The sequence below is a fragment of the Ctenopharyngodon idella genome, chromosome 17, assembly GCF_019924925.1.
Source record: "Ctenopharyngodon idella isolate HZGC_01 chromosome 17, HZGC01, whole genome shotgun sequence".
In the NCBI taxonomy this organism is placed as follows: Eukaryota; Metazoa; Chordata; class Actinopteri; order Cypriniformes; family Xenocyprididae; genus Ctenopharyngodon; species Ctenopharyngodon idella.
This window is the reverse complement of record NC_067236.1, coordinates 18,850,019-18,869,183: the sequence shown is the minus strand read 5'-3', so window position 1 is coordinate 18,869,183 and position 19,165 is coordinate 18,850,019. Positions and strand designations below refer to the sequence as shown.

The 19,165-nt window shown below is 35.7% G+C and overlaps 1 protein-coding gene across 4 annotated transcripts in view; it reads right to left on the bottom strand.

The window, feature by feature from the left end:
• Positions 1 to 19,165, bottom strand: part of LOC127499060 (formin-1) — a 65,270-nt gene that overhangs the window by 23,028 nt on the left and 23,077 nt on the right. For all 4 annotated transcript variants that reach the window (XM_051869161.1, XM_051869162.1, XM_051869159.1 and 1 more), the window contains 6 exons: positions 16,660 to 16,801; positions 6,069 to 6,156; positions 4,262 to 4,323; positions 3,809 to 3,897; positions 1,979 to 2,108; positions 85 to 231 (listed from right to left, as the gene is read on the bottom strand). In XM_051869161.1, coding sequence (XP_051725121.1) covers positions 85 to 231; positions 1,979 to 2,108; positions 3,809 to 3,897; positions 4,262 to 4,323; positions 6,069 to 6,156; positions 16,660 to 16,801 — 658 coding nt within the window. The remainder of the gene's footprint in view (positions 1 to 84; positions 232 to 1,978; positions 2,109 to 3,808; positions 3,898 to 4,261; positions 4,324 to 6,068; positions 6,157 to 16,659; positions 16,802 to 19,165) is intronic.

Below are 19,165 nucleotides of genomic sequence, written 5' to 3'. Positions count from 1 at the left end.
CAAATCAAATCAAATGAAGCACTTCTACTGCAAACACATTCAAACGAACTTCAGTTCAGGTTTAAGGTGATATTATTTTAATACCCTGCTCTTGACATCTTTTAATTTAGGAAGAATCTCCAGTCCGAATCCATCCGCCTGTCCTCTGGTTCTGTTTCCACCATTCATGTAGTTTCCAAAGGCTAAAATGAGACCGATCACATCCTTCACACTCTCGTTCTCAAGAAACACCTGTTGAAGCAAACACACAGAAATACACACTTCTTAAACTGCAGCACGTGTCCAGAACAGCATACTAGAGTACTGCATACTGCGCATCACTGCTGTTACATGACCTCATTTTGTCGAAGGTACCATATAATTTAGTTTTTCCGACTTCATTATTTTTCATTTTTAATCCCTAAATAAAAAGAAATGTCTGAGTTTTCTTTGGAAGTTCAATGAAATAATGAGTCAAGAAGATGTTAAAAATCATGTTTGATGTTGTTCTGGTCAATTCATTACTCTGGAATAATCAAATATAAACATACTAATTCAAAAAGTCTTGCAGCATGCAACAACAATCATTTCAATCAGCAGTATGTCACACTGACATCACATGACCTCATTTTGTTGCATGTCTACTTAGAGAGTGGTTTGCACATAAATTGTGTTCCTGATTTCATTATTTTTTGATGTATTTGCCATTTTTAATCCTGAATTCTTTGGCAAATAACATGTCAAGAAAATGTTTGATGTTGTTTCTGCTTGATTCGTCACTCTGGAAATAGGGAAATGGGAACTGTATGTCATCCAGATCGGTTCACATACTGTGCACAATCTGCACACTGCAAAAATAATTAAAGGGTTAGTTCACCCAAAAATATTTTAGAATATTTTGTCATATCCTGACTTTTTTCTCACAATTCTGACTTTTTTTTGTCACAATTGCGAGTTTATATCTCGCAATTCTGGCTTTATTCCTCGAAATTGCGAGTTTATATCATACAATTGCGAGAAATAAAGTTAGAATTGAGAGAAATGAAGTCAGATTTGCGAGAAATAAACACAATTATGAGATATAAAGTCAGAATTGTGAGATATAAAGTAAGAATTGTGAGAAATAAAGTCAGAATTGCGAGAAATAAAGTCAGAATTGCGAGATATAAAGTCAGAATTGCGAGATATAAAGTCGGAATTGTGAGATATAAACACAATTATGAGATATAAAGTCAGAATTGTGAGAAATAAAGTCAGAATTGTGAGAAATAAAGTCAGAATTGTGAGATATAAAGTCAGAATTGTGAGATATAAAGTCGGAATTGCGAGTTGTAAAGTCAGAATTGCGTGATATAAAGTCAGAATTGTGAGATATATAAAGTCAGAATTGCGAGATATAAAGTCAGAATTGCGAGAAATAAAGTCAGAATTGCGAGAAATAAAGTCAGAATTGCGGGATATAAAGTCAGAATTGCGAGATATAAAGTCGGAATTGCGAGATATAAAGTCAGAATTGCGAGTTGTAAAGTCAGAATTACGAGATATAAAGTCGGAATTGTGAGAAATAAAGTCAAAATTGTGAGTTATAAAGTCGGAATTGCGAGAAATAAAGTCAGAATTGTGAGATATAAAGTCGGAATTGTGAGTTGTAAAGTCGGAATTGTGAGTTGTAAAGTCAGAATTGTGAGAAATAAAGTCAGAATTGCGAGAAATAAAGTCAGAATTGCGAGAAATAAAGTCAGAATTGTGAGTTATAAAGTCGGAATTGCGAGAAATAAAGTCAGAATTGTGAGTTATAAAGTCGGAATTGCGAGAAATAAAGTCAGAATTGTGAGTTGTAAAGTCGGCATTGCGAGATAAAAGTCGCAATTACCTTTTTTATTTTTTATTCAGTGATGGAAAGAAACTTCCATACAGTTGAGTTAAGACAACAGTTAAGTCTTAACAACTATAGAAGAGCAAAATGAATCTAATCGCAGCTTTCCCAACTTTATTTTACCTTGCACACAGTAGAGATGGTCTCCACCTTACGATGGACAGAAGATATGGAGTCCATAAACACCGTCCGGAATATGATGCAGTGAGCACGACCGGCGAAATCCGGAATCTGGGAGAGTTCGTACAGGAATCTGCGCAGGAAGATGAAAGAGAAAAACCAATAAGATCAAAGAGGTCACAGCGTCTTCACACGAACACACGAATCTGGATGTAACTAAGTGCACTTAACTGTAATTAAGTCAAATATTAGCGGCACGAGTCACAGAGACACACAATCATGTGCAGAGGATCGCTGGTTTCCTGTTTCATTAGCATACAGACGGACTCACACTGACTCACTACAGTGAAGGGTCAGAGGTCAAACACAGTGGTTTTACAGGAATGGTTAAGATGTTTGTACAGCATGTGAGAGTAAATTCATCACCCTGCAGTTTTTGGAAACAGTATTTTCTTGTAAAACACTTTGAATTTATTTTTTCAGTGTGTTATGTTTAAGTCTTGAACAAATGAAGTTGATTGTTTTTCATGAATTGACGGATGAGTGAAAATCATGTTGTGTGCTAACTGACCGTATGATTTATCTTTAATTCTCACTACATGGACTGAAGCAGCAGACTTCAAATATTATCTGCAGGTTTTTGAAATAAAATGTAAGGCTTTTTAAGACCTTTTTTAAGACCTGCACTAATAAAATTATTACCATATAGAGTGCAACAGTTCCAGTCCACTTTTTCAGCTGTAGTTTTCCATGGATTTCTCCCATAGGGATTTTTAAAAAGTATTTGTAAAGCGTTATAAGCCATGAATCAAACCAACCATCTACGAGGAGAATCATATCATTACAAACTTTGATTCGAAACAAAAATGTTTTTGAAAATCGGACAAAAAGACAAAGGTACTCAACGGCTTTAGTGAGGGAAAGAACTACAATCCCATGAAGCACTGCAAGCAGCACAATCGAATTACGAAAGATAGAGAAATATAAAATTACTCATGTACAAATATTGATTACATATATATATATATATATATATATATATATATATATATATATATATATATATAAAAACAATATATTTTAAGTTGGGAGTGGGCGGAGCTAAAGAGCTCTTTTGGCACGTTTTTTGATTCTAATTGGTGGAATTTTCTGTACAGCATCATGGGTAATGTAGTTTTTCACCACAAATTCAGCTGTTAAACAATTATTTTAAAACTAAGTTGAAATAACACGGGCTGATGGCTTCAACAGAAGCAAAAACCATCGATTAACATCCTCGTAGCTCACAGTAGGGTTGACTTTAAAGGTGTATAAATTATCGTTAAAAATTAATTTCCCTATAGAGAAAATGAATGGAGTTTTAACTTCCAGAACTGAGTGTTGTGCTCTATTTGGGGATGCAGGTGAATGTTATTTATGGTAACATCCTAAACTGTAAAATAAATGTAAAAACCGACAATTTAAACAACTTTACAGATCAAATAATACAAGTTTTGACAAAAACAAGTTTTCTAAAATGAAAAAAAAACCTCCACATTTCAGCCTTGAAAACATTTTTTTTAAGAAAAAGTGATGAGTCAAAATGATAAATGATTATTAGTATTAATTTAAAATATTCTTTGAAACATGCAGCGCTCACATTTATTTAATTAAATCATCACCTTTTGAAGTTTAATCATCACATTAAGCTGTATCGCAATTCCTGTTTTTCCGTCTCCAAATTTAAGACTCTTGGAATGATAATTAAGATTTAAGATTATAAGTGAATATGAAATAACTGAGTTTATTGTCCTAATATCCTCAACAGTCTCTGATCTGACTCACGACACGTACTGTTCAGGTTTATCCAGGAGTTTCACTTCATCTTCTTTAGACGTCTCGTAATGTTTCCTGATCTTCTCCAGTTCATCAGTCTGAGCTCTCTGCACACATTCACAACAGAACCATTAAGAGCAACATTAGTCAGTTCAGCAACCTTATATTATATGAACGAATCACGATCGACTAACTAGCTGACTAGTCATTCAGATAACCGGCTGACTACAGATGTAAAAGCATAAAAAAGATGTATATAATTTAAACAAATCCTCTAAATCGAGACTCAGAGTTAGTAACACACACTATTAAATATGTTTAATGAAATAATAAAGGCAGTTTTATTGACGAGACGAACTCGAGGCAAACAGCTGGTGCCGTTAAAACATGGACTGAAGAAAGTGAATAAAGAAGTCAGGTGTTAATCTGGTGAACATTCTTCTGCGCTCTCGGGTTTCTTTATGCACTCACATTTTCATATAAAGCTTCGATGGTCTCCAGATCCACCACAGAGTGATCCACCGTCAGAACAGCTGCAATATAAAGGAGAAACAAACACCTTCCTCATTATTTCTGCTGCTTCCAGGTAAGAGCCACCAGATCCGCTCAGGGTCACAGAGAGAAAACAACCGCAAAAACACACCGGGAGATGAAAGTCTGATACGTTCGCCTTTCTGTTTGAAATGTTTGTGTGTGTTTGCAGGTTTAAATGTGTCTCAGTGTGAATTTTGAGGTTATTTTCTCCCCAAAACACACTAAAATATGAAAGTCTGGGTCATTGACGAATAAGGTTTTTAAAAGTGTAAAAAAAATACAGTGGAGATATAATTAATTTTGAAGTTTTATTAAGTGTTAACAATGTGATTATGTGGTTTTTATAATCAATTAACACTGCTTTTGTCATTTTTTACAAGATGGACAAAATTTGTCACCAAAAAAGTCATTCGGTTTTACCAAATGACACTTTTGGTTACAGCGAATGACGATATTTTCAAACAATGCTAACAGGCTGATATCTAGCTAGCTAGCAAAAGAACAATCAAACATTTTATATTTAGTACAAGTTTTTAAAATATTACAACATTTTCCATGTTTTATAGCGGTTGTACCGAATGAACTGATGTTTCGGGACATGCGTATGATCAATAGAAAACATGAATTTTTCAGATAGTTAAGAGAGAGTTAGTTACTTTGCTTCACGACCATGTGGTCCTTTGCAGGTGTCTGAATGATATCACGTCCTGTCACATGATAATGACCACATGACTTGATCCAAAATGGTCCCTTTATATCGGTTACTCCGAATGACATCAATGAAATTCATTTTTCCGGACATTCTTTCTCATGACAAAGCAACGACTTCTACACATAATTTTAACACCATTTTGCACTATGTTGATATATGATGTTATAAAATCATGCCAGAATAAAAAATATATACATTTATTACATTTTAAGATATTTTAATCACAAATTAAATGGCTGTATTGGCCTTTGGACGGTTAAACCGAATGACCTTTTGACATTTCAAAATCTTTAAAATACCTTTATATGTAGAAAAATATAATTAAAACATTTTGGATTCAATAAAAGAGATCTAGTTGTACTGCCTTACATACTTTGGATGTCATATCTTTGGTTTTTATTATTATTATTATTTAAGGCCAAAAAAATGACCCGTCACGTCATCGACCCAATTAAAGATTCATTCTACATCACACGTGACGTTTTCTGTTTGAAATGTTTAATTCCAGGTTTAAATGTGTGTCAGGGTGTTTTTTAGGGTTATTTTCTGTCATTTTAACCTGAGTGGTCTCATTAACTAGTCTGACTAACTTCTCTTACTTTTCTGAATCAAATTAGACCAATCAACTGACTTAAAGTTATGAACAGTCATTTCATACAGACAATTTATAGATATTTCAGATTGTGCTCTATTTCTCTGTGACCAATCAGATGTAAGTCAATGAGTGTCATTGATCATGTGACTGTGTGTGTGTGTGTGTGTGTGTGTGTGAGACACTCTCAGATCATTAAGGAGGTGTTGCTCGTGTTGGCGCTGTGGAGACAGTCACCGGCTACAATAAACAAATCAACCTGCCAGCAGGATCAGACATGCAGGCGCTCGGACAACTGCACACACACACACACACACACATCTCAAAAATCCAACCGGAAAATAGAAGCAGAAAAAGAGAGAAGTAGATGTTTCATGTTCACGAGAGCGATGAACTGTAGTTCAATAACAGTAATAATGTGAAGGTGTTGGAGATCTCACCATGCTGAATGTCCTTCATCTCCAGGTGGAGGCTGGATATTAATATTCCCACGGCCTGAGAGCGTTTGCCATCCAGCAGCTTGATGATCTACAAGACATAGGAAGATACTCACAATTATCACTGACATATGTCTACATGATGTCCATCGTCTATGATGATGTGTAATAGAGCTCTGTTTCAGGAGTCACGTCATGCGCCTTCATCTATAACAAGCAGAAACATCAAACGCTCACATGTGATGCTGTCACAATCAGGACCTCGCTGTGAGAAAACACCAGAAAATGGCACCATAAAAGGGCATCATTGAGGTCTGGACGAGCACCGAGGAGATTTTATAACAAACTATAAATTCACAGGATTTTTATTTGTACCTACACATGGTCACAATTACTAATGACTGAATTCCCTCATAAAGGCCACAACAGTGTTGGCACGGTAAAGACCCGCTCTAAAACTTAATGTTTCGGTCTTCTTCATTAGGTAGCGACGGCATTGCGGTCGTTAAGCTACCGCGGCGTTCAGTGGGAACCAGCGCGACGGGTCTTTAGAGGCGAGTATTGCATTACGGCAGGTGAAGTGAGCGTTCATTACTAATGTGAGCAGAGATACAGACAGAACCAGCTCAGAACCTCTCCTACATCCCTCTCATATCACTCACAAAATATTACCATGATTAAACATTATTAAGAAATATGTGTGAAAGTAAACGTAAAGGATCAGTTGTCAATTGTCCTGATAATTTACTCACCTCCACGTCATCCATTATGTTCATGTCTTTCTTTCTTCAGCCGAAAAGAAATGAAGGAAAACATTCCAGGATTTTTCTCCATATAGTGGACTTCACTGGGGTTCAACGGGTTGAAGGTCCAAATGTCAGTTTCAGGTCAGCTTCAAAGAGCTCTACATGATCCCAGACGAGGAATAAGAGTCTTATCTAGAGAAACCATCGGACATTTTCTAAAAATTCATTTCCACTATATGGAGAAAAGTCCTGGAATGTTTTCCTCAAAAACTGAAGAAAGACATGAACATCTTGGATGACATGGAGGTGAGTAAATTATCAGGACATTTTAATTCTGAAGTGAACTAATCCTTTAAGAAATTATATATATATATATAAATATATATATATATATATTTTGTACATTTACATATTTATTTATATATGTAAATTTAAGAAATATTTTATTGTTATATAATACTTTTTTTGTTTTTAGTGTAATAATATTTAAAATAATAATAATAATAATAATAATTAAAATTATTTCTTAAACATTTTAAAAATATTTCCATATAATAATAAATACTATATGTATATAATATTTTATTATTTTATATTCAATAAAATCGAACACATTTATCTATAAATGAAGAGTTTGCTTCCAAAACACTATAACTCCATTTTGATTAATTTGAGTAAAAATGTGTTTTCTTTACCAAGAAAGTGGCAAGATGAAAACCACTATTTTCTGTTTCAAACTTTCACATAGCATCTTTTGGTTATAAAAACATTAAAAATTCAAATCTAGATTTTGATTTTTTTCAAAATGCAATTAATCCATCAATAGAAAAGTTATTTTTCATATTGAAAATACACAATAAAGTAAGTTGATTCACATATATGACAGCCTCTGAACTGATCTTACATACAGGCATTTGACTAAAAATACATTCAGTCGTCGCTCCCAATATCAATTCAACGAGTCATCTTGTTAATGTTATAAATTAATTATGTCTCCGTATGTCATTACCGATTTAAGATTATCTGGCGCCACCGCACGGGTAAAATAAACACATTTGCCGAGTACATTGGAATTGATTGCAACTAGCCAGCGGTGTCGCAATACTGGTGTGACAAAGTAAAATATAGCTGATAAATCCTTGTCTGACAGTGCAGATTTTGACAATCATGTTGTTTTCAGATGTTTAAAATCAAAACTAGCAATGCCAGATTCGAGAATTAATCATTCTTGGTCAAACGGCTTTTAAAAACTGTTCATGATTCAGTTTTGCAGAAGTTTGATGCTGTCGTGGAACAAGCAAACATTTTTCCTCCTCCCGACTCGAGTGCCTCATCTTCTTAATCTCCTCACGTAAATGATTAGATTTTGATGACTTGTGTTTCTTCCCCACCGCAGAAAACACCACAGGTTCATCAATGCTGTCAAAATTTTGTTTTTGTTGATCACAAAGTACAAAGTAGATAGGGAAAACTAGGATGCCGGAGGGCTTTTTCATAAAGACGCTAAGAAAAGCGGGGATTAAACTCCAAAACCTGACTTGAATGAACCTAACAAATAAGTGGGGCTAAAGCGGGTTCATAAAAGGTAACTGAAGTTCACGCATTTGATCCAGGTTTACCTAGTCAAGATAATTTCGCGTGCATGCTTTTCTTCAGCAGCCCTAGAGGTCGATCATGGATCAAATCGATCCACCATAGGAAACAGCGTACATTTTGTGCTATTTTATGCGTTTGAGACGTGGTGTTTAACTTCACAGGTTTATTCTAATTTGCCAGAGTAACTGAGTTTGAACTAATTTGAGTTTGCTTTATAAAACAGAATTCACTGACAATAAGTCTGACTAACTAAAATAAGCCTGGCTTGTATTCTAATCTTGTTTTATGAAACAGCCCTCGGGTGTATTCAGAGCGCCGCCATTACTGTTTACAGCGCGTGGAATGGTGCGCTGTGATTGGTTGAGCGGATATATCGAGACTGGCGTTTGTCGCATTTTGGAAAGAAAGGGAGAAAACATGACAGAATAACACGACGGATATCGCATTTTGTGCAAAATTAATAAATGACTTTTTAATACCGAACAGAAACTCAGAATTTTTAGAAACTCAGAAACTAAATTTTTTTTAAAAAAATGGCGTTTATCGCGTTTTGGAACCAAACTCTTCATATGTAAATAAGTATTTTTAATATTTTTATTTATTATTTTTAAGAAATACTTTTATATTTATAAAGGGATGGACCTCTTTTGCCTTCAGAATTGCCTTAATTCTTCATGGCAGAGATTCAACAAGCTGTTGGAAACAATCTTCAGAGATTTTCCTCCATATTCACATCCATGACGTGAATCTCCCGTTCCAAAGCTGCTCTATTGGATTGAGGAGGCCGTTTGAGTTTAGTGAACTCACTGTCATGCTCAAGAAACCAGTTTGAGATGATCTGAGGTTTGTGACATCAGAAGATAGGTAGACTGGACATGGTCAGCAACAATACTCAATACTCAAACGATGCCTAATTGGTACTAAGAGGCCTAAAGTGTGGCAAGAAAACATCCAAGACAGGATGATCCATGCTTTCATGTTGTTTACAGCAAATTCTGACTCTTTCATCTGAATGATGCAAGAAAAATCCAGACTCATCCGACCAGGGAACATTTTCCAATCTTCAGTGCTTATTTAAGTTACTGTTGCCTTTCTATCAGCTGAACCAGTCTGTTCATTCTCTGGCATCAACAAGGCATTATTTTCTCTTTTTTGGACCATTCTCTGTAAACCCTAGAGATGGTTGTGTGTGAAAATCCCAGTAGATCAGCAGATTCTGAAACACTCAGACCAGCTCGACACGTTCAGTTAAATCATCTTTCTTCAGATCAAGTAGCTGCAATAAACAGTAATATTACATTGTTCCATGAGGTGAAGTTTATGAATTCTGGAATTTCAAACACAGAAAACCTCCGTATGAATCCTGCGTGTACAGTCGGCCGTCGAGCGCTTCCCAGAAGAGACGGCCAATAAACAGAGCATTAAAGGCTTAAAGTCAGAAACAATTAAAATGTCAGTTTGTTTAAGAAGCAATATTACTGTTCAAGTCACATATTAATAATGATTCATCTGACCGTGCGATGTTTACATACTTCACAGAGCTAGAGGAACATCACGAGACGAGAGAAAAACCAGAACATGCACAAAGAAGAGAAAAGAAAATAAAGGACAGAAATAAACAAAAATAAATGAACTAAATTAATAAATAAGCAAAATATATCTGTCTGATGTTGTAAAGTTGGAGAAATTTCTGCAGTTTTTGGAGTGAGGAGTCTGAGTTCAGAAAGTTACAGCATGTTTTTATAGTATAATGAACTCAACAGATGATAATGAAATATTTAAAATAATGAAATTGAATATTAGAACAGCACACACACACACACACACACAGCTCCTGACTCCGGTATTATTCTGATGTCTTATACGCACAAATATTTGGACACATGTTCTCCTGAAAGCTCGACTGACGCCACATGTTAGTCATTAGAGCTCGTCCAGTGAGCAGACGGAGATGACAGAGGCTCCGCCCCCTCATGTCATCCCGCCGCGCTTTGATATGATAATCAGGAGCGAGAAAAGGCGCCGAGAATCCGTGCAGCGGATGCATCCGAACACATGACACAAATTAGCCGTCGTGTTTGACCCTGCCCTCCGCTGATTCCCAATTGACTGTGTTTTTGGGAGAGCTGCGCTGCTGATAGACGGCTTTCCGCACACTTTGAAGAGCGCGATTTCCATATTATCTACATGTGTCCGGCACAAACACACCACCCAAACACACACACCAGCTTTTGATTTACATAATATGTGCACAGATTAAAACACACACACTCACAGATTTCCTCACCTCTCCCAACAGACTCGGACGCTAAAATAAAAAAAATAAAAAAAAACTTTCTAAAATGTATTATGTATTTATATAAAACTGTAGGAAATATTTTAAATGTTTAAAAAATATATATATAATATGTAAAAATACTTAAAATATATAAAACATTTTAATTTTACACATTTAATTGTAAACATATATATATATATATATATATATATATTAGGGATGTGCAACTGTTCTTCTTCTTCTCCTGATTGGTTATAGCAGCACTTTGGGCGGCGCCCTGAGCTCTGATTGGTTATCTTGCCACAGCATGATAAATACAAATCGATTGAAGCCTTCAGACACGGCTTTCTCTTCGTTTTTATAGTCCATTTGAGGCAGTTTCTATTTCGTTAATGTCCAGAGCGCATTTGTAACGCGAGAGCGCATCCATGTAATTCATCACGAGGACGAATCTCTCTGCTCGGACGTGGATTTCTTTGACTCTTGCACTGGACGCGCTCAAACTTTGTCCTGTCATGAATCTCAACGTGCTTTTTCTCATGGAGAAACATAAATCGGCGCCTATGATCATCAGTGATTTTCATACTGTAAAATAACATTTTGGTTGATCAGAAACTGCAAATTGAATCCAAAATATTGCTGAAATATTAGAACAAATAAAAAATTACAATAGTGACACTAATGTAACCGAACAGAATGTGAATTTGTTGTGCTTTCATTCTAAAGCGCAATAGGAGTTACACTTTCGGTCAAGCTCATGTTTGCAGATGAAAGTTGTAATAGCTACATCTGATTAATTTACTATAGGATGCGTTGGGTCGGGATATCAACATTTATTAAGATGCTGAATGTGCTGCATATCAGTGTTTAGTTTCATGCTCAAATACAATGCTCGATATCTGAGTTATTTGATTCTTTTAGGCCAGATGTTTCTTTAAAAAAAATACTGATCTTATAATAATGCAGCAGTGCTTTTTTCATCATATTTGTTCAATGGCATATGCTAATTTGTATAACTTGCATGGCTTCGAAAACGAGCAGGCAATTTAATGAATGGAATCACTTAATAATGTAGATGAAAATAAAGCACAAATCTGCCATAAACATAGCATTATAATGAGAACTTCATAGAAATCTATAGTAAATTCTGTCCTTGCCCGTGTTTCAGCACGCGGTCATGAAAGCGCATTCCTTTTAGATGCTTCTTAATAACACTGCTGCATCACAATCATAATCTAACACTGTTCTAATCACGTGTTCATGTTTTCATAGACAGGTTTTTGTGTCATATTTTTATTGTTAGCATTCATTTTCATAACAGTCTTCAGATATTTTCATTATCTCCATGACGGCCACGCCCCGCCCCCTGCACACGCCCCGCCCCCTGAGTACTCGATTAACCGTTTTTGAAACCAAACGATGATCAAAATGAAAAATTGCCAAAAGTGCCCATCCCTAATTATATATATATATATATATATATATATATATATATATATATATATATATATATATATATATATAACAAATATATAAAAATACTTTAAATACATTAAATAATAAATATTTTAAATTTACACACACATACATACATATTTCTTAAATTGATGAATTCATATTCACTTTCATGTTTGAAAAAAACCCACTTTTGTTAATTAGCTAATGCTGATCATCAGCTCAAAGAGTATTCTCTGAGCAGCGTTACACACGTGAAGGCAAACACGCCTGCGCTGTCATCACTCTGAGTTCTTAGATGCGACGCCACATGTGAGACAGCAGCAGTATTGATCACGTCCCGACACACCTGACGCTCGCTATCGGCCCGTCGGATCCTGCTCTATTGCAGCGTCAGGAGATCGACTCCAGCCTCGTCTGGCTTTCCTGGAGGCCTGGATTCTCAGAAGGGTGATTCAGAACGTGTAAACACACACATAAATGATGGATCTGCAAACGTGTCGCTTGTGTTTAGCCATTCTTTCAGAAATTGCATCGTCCTGCCAAAACAAGAGAGTTCCAGCATCTATTAACCTTTTCACTGTCGCTAAAACTTAATAAAGGCATCTTAAATGATCATTGGTTTCACTTAAATCACACACAGAAAGGAAGAACATAGCTGGATACTCGCTCATAAACATGCACTAATTCTAATTTATTTAATTTTTATTTAAAATAATATTATTTTTGTGCTAACAATCAGAAAATCCTGCAGCTCTTATAGCAAAATGGAGTTCATCTATGGGAAACTGTAGTAAATCAACGGTTAAAGGTGACGTTGGAGATGTTTTGGATGCTCTAATACTTTCTTGCAGAATGAACTAAGTAAACAGCTGTAAACACTGCGCTTTTAAACCGTTGCTCTGTTTGTTTGAGCGTCACGACCAGTTCAACACAGCAACACTGACTCAGCCTCATGCAGTTAGTCATTATTTGTGCAATTCTGCAATTCAGATACGCTTCAGCTGTGAGGATCAGATCTGACCGACGGTCTGAACAACAGATATCTGTGATCGCGAGAGAGTCTCTCACACACTTATACTCTATAAAGAATGTGCCAGTGACAGGTGAAGGCTATGATTCATATGCTACATCACAACTAACCAAGTGCATTTATTTAGTGTAATTTCTCATGAAAACTCATTCATTCACACATTTTTATGCAAATTTCGGGATTTCGCATAATAAACACTGGATGAAAATACCAAAATGTGAATAAAATCTTAAAATGCGCATAAAAACATAAGCGCTCAATAGAGGCGGCTATTTTCGATATTCAATAAGAAAACATGCGCATAAACTACAATGGAAACACATTTAATGAATGAATAAAATAAAATAAATTCCACTTATTTTTGCAAATTTGGCCAGGATTCCGGGGCTAAACTGCTCTTTTTCGAAGGACATCCTGGGATTTTTAATGACCACTCCTCGCACTCACTCGTCTCATTCGCTCCGGTTGAATAGTGCTTGTATTGCACATAATTTTAGTCATTGGTGCAGGTTTTGTGCTCACACCAAAAGCGCGCGCACCACTGATCTATATAAGTTGCCTCTCAGACAGCTTGTGAGTACCAAATTTAGTTCTTTTTCTGAAAAACTTAAAGCCATGTTTATTTCATTTGTCTCTTTATTCTATTGTATTTTCTGAGTTTTGTAAATGTTTTGTAAAAGCATTATTTTGCTAGCATGTCTGTAGCATGTTTTACTGCATTGCTAGTACGACATGTTGCAAGCATTTTTTACATTTTGCTAACATAAATTAGCATGTTATTAGCATGTCTTACCAAACTGATAACACCTTGCTAGCAGGTTTTAACACTTTGCTAAAATGTTTTAACAGTTTCTTAACATGTTTTAGTGCATTGCTAACACGATTAACATGTTTGTTAGCATTAACATGTTGTTAGCATGTTTAGAATGTTGCTAACATGATTTTGCATTCTGCTAACATGTTTTAACATGTTGTTAACATGAATTAGCATGTTACTAGCATATTACTAGCATGTCTTTCCAAATTGCTAACATGTTGCTTACATGTTTTACCAGTTTTAGTGCATTACTAGCATGTTTTAGCACAGTGCTAACATTAACATGTTGCTAGCATGTTTAACATGTTGGTAACATGATTTTGCATGCTAACATGTTTTAACATATTGTTAACGTGAATTTGCATTTTGATAACATATTTTTAGCATGTTGCCAACATGAATTAGCATGTTACTAGCATATTACTAGCATGTCTTTCCAAATTGCTAACATGTTGCTAACAGGTTAACATTTTGCTAACTTGTTTTACCAGTTTTAGTGCATTGCTAGCATATTTCAGCACATTGCTAGTATTAACATGCTGCTAGCATGTTTAGCATGTTGATAACATGATTTTGCATGTTAACATGTTTTAACATGTTGCTAACATGAATTAACATATTGCTAGCAGGAATTAGCACATTGCTAACACGAATTAACATTTTGATAACATGATTTAACACATTGCTAGCATGAATTAGCATGCTGCTAGCATTTTTAACACATTGCTAGCATGAATTAGCATGCTGCTAGCATTTTTAACATTGCTAGCATGAATTAGCATTTTGCAACATATTTTAACACACTGCCAACATGAATTAAAATGTTGAAATATTTTATCACATTGATAACATAAATTTGCACGCTACTATCATGATTTAGCACTCACTCATCTCATTCGCTCCGGTTGAATAGTGCTTGTATTGCATGTTTTACTGCATTGCTAGTATGACATGTTGCAAGCATTTTTAGCATGTTGCTAATATAAATTAGCATGTTGTTAGCATGTCTTACCAAATTGATAACACCTTGCTAGCAGGTTTTAAGTTTCTTAGCATGGTTTAGTGCATTGCTAACATGTTTAGCATGTTTGTTAGCATTAACGTGTTATTAGCATGTTTATCATTCTTCAAACATTATGGGAACGTTACTTTTGAATGTTCTCTGAACGTTCTGAAACAAGTAGTAACACATAAAAAAATGTTAGACGAATTTTCCAACAGAATTTCAGAAAACAAAAGTTCCATGAAAGTTTGGAGAACATTATTAAAGACCAGATAACTTTGAACAAACATTCTATTAATGTTACTGGAAGAAAGTTGCTCATAACTTGCCAGAACGATAAACAAAGTTCTGAGAATGTTCCCTGTTAGCTGGGAAAGAGTAGAGAGTGAGAAGCAGAATTAAGTCTCTCAAAGTTTGTTGAAACTGACCAACAAAGACTCGACAGGAGCGATGTCTGATGCTCACGTAGCAGGAGCCCAGAGTGACCACACACACACACACACACACACACACACACACACACACACACACTCAGGCGACGTGGAGCCCCAGCTGATTGATCAGGTGTGTCTGGACTGTTTTGGGTCTTCTTGGACGCCAGACCAGTGCTGACCTGCACAATCAGTCATTACTGTCACAACTGCACTGTACAGAGAAAATACACTGCAGATACTGCTGAAAGAGTCATTTCTACCTGATCCCACCAAAATGATTCAATAAAGCCAGTTCATTTACATGCACTCAAACACTAAAACTCAAAATCATTTGTACACTCCATACAAACTCTCAGACCAAAAAAACTCGTTGTTGAATAGGTAATATTATTGAATATTGTCTTTTAAACCCCCTATGTGCTGATCTGGGCAAACCTGTGAATCTGATCAAAACACCACTAGTGCACAGGGGGATTATGGGAAACAAGAGCTCAAAATAAGCTTATTATATGCAAGTACTAACCGTAGGTACCTCATAACTTGCATGTCACTTATAAATTAAGCCAAAGTACAATGATCTTCATGAAACCAACACATTGTCGTCACGTTAATGGTAGATTGATGCACTTTAACAAATTAAAATGCCAAATGAACATTAAAGTCCCCATGAAATCAAAATGGAAAATTCTGGTGTTTTAAAGGAATATTGCAGTATGATTTATCGGTGCACATCATTATTGTGTTAAATTCATGTTCCTCATAATCTTGAATCAGAATATCTTCTCCTCCCTCTTGCAGCATCTCTTCTCTTCTCTGATGACGAGGGCGGGGCAACCTGTCACTCACATGAGATCCACCAATAGCAAACCACAACCATCCAATCAATTCCCCACAGACAAAATCAAGCTCCGCCCTACATTTGTTCTCGTTTGCGAAGCAGATATACATCACAATAGGGAAGAAAAGACAAGCACAACTTCCCTTTCATGATGACTTTAAGGTCACTAGGTTTGGAAGTGAGACACAGAATGTGCCTGAAACGCCCTCTAGTGGTGAAAACGATGTGACTTCCTTTAATTACAAGCTATAAACACTCTATGTATTCATGTTAACACACAAAGCATCTTTACAGGAAGGTTTAGTAAATGCAGGTAAATCCAGAACATTCTTCTGACCATTATGTACAACCAGCAAAGATATCAATCTCATTATTTGTCATGACTGTGACACACCTTTTTGGCTTTGTTCTTCTTCTCATACGTGTCTGACAGCGGTTTCTTCTTGGCTTGTACGGCGGCTTTAGAGAACAGATCCTCAAACTCTTTGGTGTTTATGATATCAGGCTCTTCCAGTGAACTCCAGAGCGTGTTATTACTGTAAAACACACACACACACATCGGTCAGTGTTTGAGAACATGGGTCAAGCGCTCTTAAAATAACACTGATGGAGGAACAGATGTGAAAAAGCAAACAGCATTGGTTTAGAGTTTATTTCTACTTTCTGAGGTCGTTGCTTGTGCTGAGACTCCATGAAACTGAAGACACTGAGACTCAACCTCGAGACTGATCTGAAGTATCTTTGAACGACTCTCTCAGACTCCAGTATCGAGGATGAGAATTATTTGGTTTCTGCCGTTGCTGAGAAACACGAGCAACACAAACAGGCCGATGGCATACGAGGGAGACTTTATCCTGAGGGAAAAAACTAATATCGGGGAATACAGCCTGATAAGAGGATATGTATCCCAGCAGCCTCCTCCACGCTATAACTGACTTTCATATATCAGAGTTTATGAAGGTTATGAAGGTCATCTGGTCAATGAAATCTACACTAGGATGTTTATATGGCGATGCTCAAATGTTTTATCTCACATGTTTCTCCTAAATAAGTAAAAAGAAATAAAAACAGAGTTTTTATTTTTCTTCTTCTTTCTTCTTATTTAAGATCAAATAAAACACCAAAAGTAGAAAGAACTAGCTTGGTTAGCTGATTATCATAGATATTGTCGTCAGTTCACACCGCCGTTAACACTTTCTCCGACAAGTGGATGCGATGAGACCCGTTTTCCTGTTTTATTCATGTGGCGTTCGGCATAAAGCCTATTAATATTTGATAAACATTCTCGTAATGTTGAGAGGTAACGTTCTTAGAACAATGTTCTCTACTGTTATTAATATTTGCTTAATGTTTTTGTAATGTTAGCAGAAAACTTTGTGACAACTAGAAAGTAAAGTTTGTCGGGACAAACTTTTTTTTTTGTCTGAAAGTTCCAAAGTTTTATAAGCTTCCTAGCAAATTTTATCATGTTGTTAGCATGTATTAGCATGTGTCTAGCATTATTTTTCTAGCATGTTTGTAGCATGTTTTACTACATTGCTAGTATGACATGTTGCAAGCATTTTTAGCATGTAGCTAACATGAATTATCATGTTATTAGCATGTCTTACCAAATTGTTAACATCAGGTTTTAACACTTTGCTAACATGTTTTAATAGTTTCTTAGCATGTTTTAATGCATTGCTAACATGTTTAGCATGTTTGTTAGCATTAACGTGTTGTTAGCATGTTTAGCATGTTGGTAACATGATTTTGCATGCTGCTAACATGTTTTAACATGTTGTTAACATGAATTCGCATTTTGATAACATATTTTAGCATGTTGTCAACAGGAATAAGCATGTTACTAACATATTACTAGCATGTCTTTCAAAATTGCTAACATGTTTTACCAGTTTCCTAGCCTGTTTTAGTGCATTGCTAGCAGGAATTAACACATTGCTAACACAAATTAACATTTTGATAACATGATTTAACACATTGCTAGCATGATTTAATATGCTGCTAGCATTTTTAACACATTGCTAGCATGAATTAGCATTTTGCTAACATATTTTAGCACATTAATAACATAAATTAACACACTACTATCATGATTTAGCATGCAGCTAACATGTTGCTAGCATGTTTTAACATGCTGCTATCACAAATTAGCATGTTGCTAGCATAATTAAACATGATGCTAGCATGTTCTTAATTACTAATGATAGAAAAATAACACTGGCTCAGAGTGTAAAATGCCAGTATTTTTAGCTCACAGAACTGGTCTGCTATCAAAATGTTTGATAAAACACAGAAATGCAGTAGCAGCCACAGATGTCATGGCTGAGCAGCGCGACTGTAATGATGTAATTTAACAGCACTACTGTAACATTTACTGCCTCAGCAGAGCTGCAGGCGCGTGCGGTGAAGAATCACTGTACATCCTTCTCTAATCCCTCTAACAGTAACACAAGCCCATAAAGCTGCTCATATAAACACTTGAATCTCTGAGCCCGTGACACAGGCGTGCAGATGCATTCACACAACACTGCAGCACTGAGTGTGTGTGTGATTCAACTAGAAATGAATGATACTGACTAAAACTGATCATTTACATTTATGCATTTGGCAGATGCTTTTATCCAAACTGACTTCCATTGCATTCTAAAAATGTATGCGATCAGTTCATGCATTTTGAATCGTACCCATGACCTTGGCATTGCTAGTAAATATGATATTTGTAGTAACACTTTAGAATAAGGTTAATGCAGATGGACAAAGACATCTGTCTGAATGCGTTTTAATGATTAAATAGCAACTTTAAGCTCAGAAACATTTATATTGGGCAGACATTTTGCAAATAGCGTTAAATACAAAGTTTCTCGAACTAATGCAAACGTTTTGAGAGCGAACAAAGT